At 41.5% G+C, this 4,766-nt stretch overlaps 1 protein-coding gene across 1 annotated transcript in view; it reads left to right on the forward strand.

Annotated features, from left to right (window-relative positions):
* LOC112143769 (NACHT, LRR and PYD domains-containing protein 3) overlaps positions 1–4,766 on the forward strand; it is a 19,670-nt gene that overhangs the window by 8,645 nt on the left and 6,259 nt on the right. The window contains exons 9-11 of the mRNA XM_024267968.2: positions 1,178–1,208; positions 2,800–4,576; positions 4,661–4,766. Of these exons, the coding sequence (XP_024123736.2) occupies positions 1,178–1,208; positions 2,800–4,576; positions 4,661–4,766 (1,914 nt within the window). The remainder of the gene's footprint in view (positions 1–1,177; positions 1,209–2,799; positions 4,577–4,660) is intronic.

Consider the following 4,766-nt stretch of genomic DNA (forward strand, 5'->3'; position numbering starts at 1 on the left):
TAGAGAAATGGCATCAGCTGACTCAGAAACAGATGAAAAAAATCCTGACAGGCTGAAGAAGATAGTGCTGAATATAATTATCATCCAGAGCAGGTGTTAATTATTTGATGAAGAAGGAAGCATGGCGCTCCTGCTTTGAAGGCACAGAGAGACAGAGTGACAATCTTTTGCTCTGAATTAAAAAAAAAAGAAAAACTCTTTAGGTATAACAATACTCATATGTTCTTTAATAAATGTTTTACAAAGTATGATCAGAAGTTTTTCTGATGAGTATTGACCGGTAATATCCTTCAGCCGTGGTGGGTTTCCTTCTTCCCAAATTGGGCATATTCACGGATCCCTCCTGTTACTAACCCCCTCAAATAAAAGGGGATCACTGTATTACCTCTGGTATAAAAAATAAATTATTTATAAAATATAAGTTATTTTTGTGAGTTTTGTTCCCACTTCCTAAGCAGGGGAGGGGGTGGTCTTAAAAGAGACCTATGTCTAAAGTAACAAACATCAGTTTGACCCGCTTTTTTTTGTAGATTGGACCCAGTTGGAAGATATATGGTATTGTGAATGTAAAAGTCAATTTTTTTGCTCCCGCTAGCTTCGCGGGGAAAGTTGTGTTAGTCTTGGAGTGATGCTGGCAGAGCAGAATCTTCCTTTAGGGCAGGGGTGTCAAACTCAAGTCCTCGAGGACAGACGTCTTGCTGGTTTTCCAGAAACCCTGCCTTTTTTGCTGCTGATTACCTGGATCAGGTGTGTTTAGCCAATAAGAAGCTTCTATGGCAGCTTGGATGGAAAACATGTAGGACACCGGCCCTCCAAAGCTGGAGTTCAACACCTGTGGTTTAGGGGGCTGTACACTGGTCAATGTCGCATGGTAAGAACCCACTCGATTTTATTGGTTGGGAGGGGCTAGTGCTCAGAGCACAGGTTTTCAGAGGAAAACTCAAAAATGCATGAACGTATCAAATAGTACTTTAGGGTTCTTTATAGTGAGGATTGAACAATATAAAACACTTTAAAGCTAAAAAAGTTGATTTTGCATGGGCATTTAAATGTACAGCTCCTTGTTTCAGCAACAGTTGTGTTAAAGGCGCTTTAGAAGATAAACTGTATTTGAACTTCTTTAACGAAAAGTCTTTGCCAGATGTTAAACTTTTTTTTCTATTTACAATTTTTTAAGGAAACTGTTGCAGTTTTGAAGAACGATGAAGGTAAGTTGTTAATAAATCTCCAGATTGGATTATTCTGTCTGTCTTTGAAAGTGGCCTATATAAATGTGTTTTATGTTTCTATCTGTTGCCCCTGTGACTTTCTTCTTCAAATACAGGGGAAAATAAATAATGGTTTTCACAGAAGAATTTACAGATTTGTTAAATGCTTTAAATGGGCCATACCATGATTTTCTTGATACTTTCATTGTAATTCATATAAATGATCTTATATTACCTTTGGAACACTAACAAATTTGTGTTATTTTTGTGGACTCCTTTCATACCTGGAAGTAAAATGACTCAATCTCTGAGGCACCCCCTTTCGCTCCTTGTGGGTGCCCCCCATTTCATGAAGTCAACCAGATGAACGTCTCAGGATTTATTGAAATGATGATATATAATTTATGCATCATAAATCCTCTTTGCTTTCATGGGGATCTATTTACCTTTCTGCTGTTGCTCAATAATCCACATTTAAACAAATTCTCCCAATTTGTTGGTACGTTTCTCACTAGGAAATAGTCTGCTCCCTTTCTCCTGCTGTCTTCTCAAATATTCTCCATCTGCTTGTGCCATTCTCGGATATGTTTGGGATCCATCCGAACATGCCATGGAGATTACTCGCCAGCCCATATGCTCCTATGCCACTGCAAAAAGTTTACAGGGGATTGAACACTCGTGAAGCTTGGTGATCACTGCTAGCTTGAGCTGCTAGCTTTTGAAAGGGGCTTTCTGAAAGGGACGGTTTTACTCTGTGACCTCAGCACGCGAGGACCCGCTCGTTTTTGTGGACATGGGAGGGGCTGCTGTTGAGAGCACAGGTTTTTAGAGGATTACTCAAAAATCCATAAACAGATCAAAATACCGCTTTGGGGATCTTTATAGTGAGGAATGGACAGTATAATGCACTTTAAAGCTCAAAAAGTTGATTTTTCATGGTATGGCCCCTTTAATGCTATTTTTAATTTTGTTGCTCAGTACTTTTTTTACTGTAGTGTTTCATGTATTTTTCTAATTTAAAAACAGCATAGAATTGCATACATTCATTCATCTTCTTAGCAGCCTGTCCCTCTTGGGGTCACAGGGCTGCTGGAGCCTAGCCCGGCTACTGATGGGCGAAGGCAGGGTACAACCTGGACAGGTCGCCAGTCTGTCGGAGGGCCACAATCACACACCCATTCACACACGCATTCACACCTAGGGAAAATTCAGAGTAACAAAGTAACCTATGAAGCACCTTTTTTGACGGTAAGAGGAAGCCGGAGTCCCTGGAGAAAACCCACACATGCACGGGGAGAACATGCAAACTCCACACAGAAAGGTCCCTGATCTGCATAAATAATTTAATTATTTTTTTTGTTTTTTGGCTAGTTTTTTGTGTTTCAGAAATATGTTTGCGTTATGTTTTTTCTTTGCTTTTATACGTTTAAGTAAATAAAGTCATAGTTTTTCACCTCATTCTCATTACCTCATTGAAATTACAACTTACATACAGTTTAATTTATGCAATGTGGATAATTTGCTCCAAAAAGGAAAGACATGAAAGTTGTTTGATATTCAGTGTAAAAATTGATGTTTCTTTTCGTTTTAGAAATGTCATCAATCAGTCTTCTTCAATCGAGCCTGAGGAAAAAGTTTGAAATCACACTCAAAGAAGAACATACAGTCTTTCTGAGTCAGATCTACACAGAGCTGTACATCACTGAAGGAAGGCCTGCAGAGGTCAACAGAGAACATGAAATCAGACAGCTTGAAAGAGCGTTCAGAAAACCAGACAGACCAGAAACAACAATCAAACCTGAAGACGTCTGCAAGCCACCACCTGGAAGAAACAGACCAATCAGAACAGTGATCACAATGGGAGTGGCCGGCATCGGGAAAACAGTCTTAACAAACAAGTTTGCTCTGGACTGGGCTGAAGGCAAGACCAACCAGGACATCCAGTTCTTATTTCTGTTTTCTTTCAGAGAACTCAATCTTTTGAAGGAGGAGAAGTTCAGTCTGGAGGAACTCATCCATCATTTTTATTCAGAAACAAAAGGTTTCAGCCGCTTTGAAGAGTTCAAGGTTCTGTTGATCTTTGATGGTCTGGATGAGTGTCGGTTTCCTCTGAACCTGAACAGCACAGAGATCCTGACTGATGTTACACAACCTGCATCTCTGGGAGTCCTGCTGACAAACCTCATCAAGGGGAAGCTTCTTCCCTCTGCTCAGCTTTGGATAACCACACGACCTGCAGCAGCAGATCAGATCCCAACTGAGTGTGTTGACATGGTAACAGAGGTCAGAGGGTTCAACGACTCACAGAAGGAGGAATACTTTAGGAAACGATTTAGAGAAGATGAGGATCAAGCCACCACAGTTTACTCACAGATCAAGAAGTGCAGAAGCCTCCACATCATGTGTCACATCCCAGTCTTCTGCTGGATCTCTGCAACAGTTCTGGACGAGCTTCTGAAAAGAGAAGAGCAAAGAGAGACACCCAGATCCCTGACTGAGATGTACATCCACTTTGTGCTGATCCAAATTCAAATGAAGAACAACAAGTATGACGGAGGATCTCAGACAGATTCAGTGTGGAATCCACAAACCAGGAATATGATCTTGTCTTTGGGAAAGCTGGCTTTTGAGCAGCTTCAGAAAGGAAACTTGTTCTTCTACGAGTCTGACCTGACAGAGAGTGGAATCGACGTCACAGCCGCCTCAGTGTGTTCAGGAGTGTTCACACAGATCTTCAAGGAGGAGAGTGGACTCAATCAGGGCCGGGTATTCTGCTTTGTTCACCTGAGTGTTCAGGAGTTTCTGGCTGCTCTGTATGTCCACTTCACATTTTTCCAGACAGGCAAGAACCTGTTAAAAGAGCAACCAGGTCCTGGATGGATCGATTGGCTTAAAGGTAAAAGGAATGGAGCTTTCATCTACCAGAGTGCTGTAGACAAAGCCCTGCAGAGTCCAAACGGACACCTGGACCTCTTCCTGAGGTTCCTCCTGGGTCTCTCACAACCAAACAGCCAGGTTCTCCTAAAAGGATTTTTACAACAAACAGAAGCGGACTCAACTGTGATTTCAGAAACAGTTCAGCACATCAAGAAGAAGTTAAGTAAACAGGATTCTGTTGAGAAAAGCATCAATCTGTTTCACTGCCTGAAGGAACTGCAGGATTGTTCTTTGACTGAGGAGATCCAGCAAAACCTGATCTCAGGAAGTCTTTCTCCAGACCAAATGTCTTTCTGTCATTGGTCAGCTCTGGTCTTCATCCTGCTGAGTTCAGAAGAAAACCTAAAAGAGTTTGAACTGAAGAAATACTTTGCTTCAGATGTGGGCCTGCAGAGGCTGCTACCCGTGATCAAAGAATCCAGCAGAGCTGTGTAAGTTTCATAAACTTATAGTTCAGGAGGACAAAAGAGCAAAATATGACTGAAGGTTTTCTGTTAATGTCCTTTGTCATGTAGTCTGAGTTGCTGTAACCTGTCAGAGAAAAGCTGTGAGGTTCTGGCTTCAGTTCTTAGCTCCGAGTCTTGCAGTCTGAAGGATCTGGACCTGAGCAACAACGACCTG

This window comes from Oryzias melastigma, linkage group LG16 (genome assembly GCF_002922805.2).
Source record: "Oryzias melastigma strain HK-1 linkage group LG16, ASM292280v2, whole genome shotgun sequence".
NCBI lineage: Eukaryota > Metazoa > Chordata > Actinopteri > Beloniformes > Adrianichthyidae > Oryzias > Oryzias melastigma.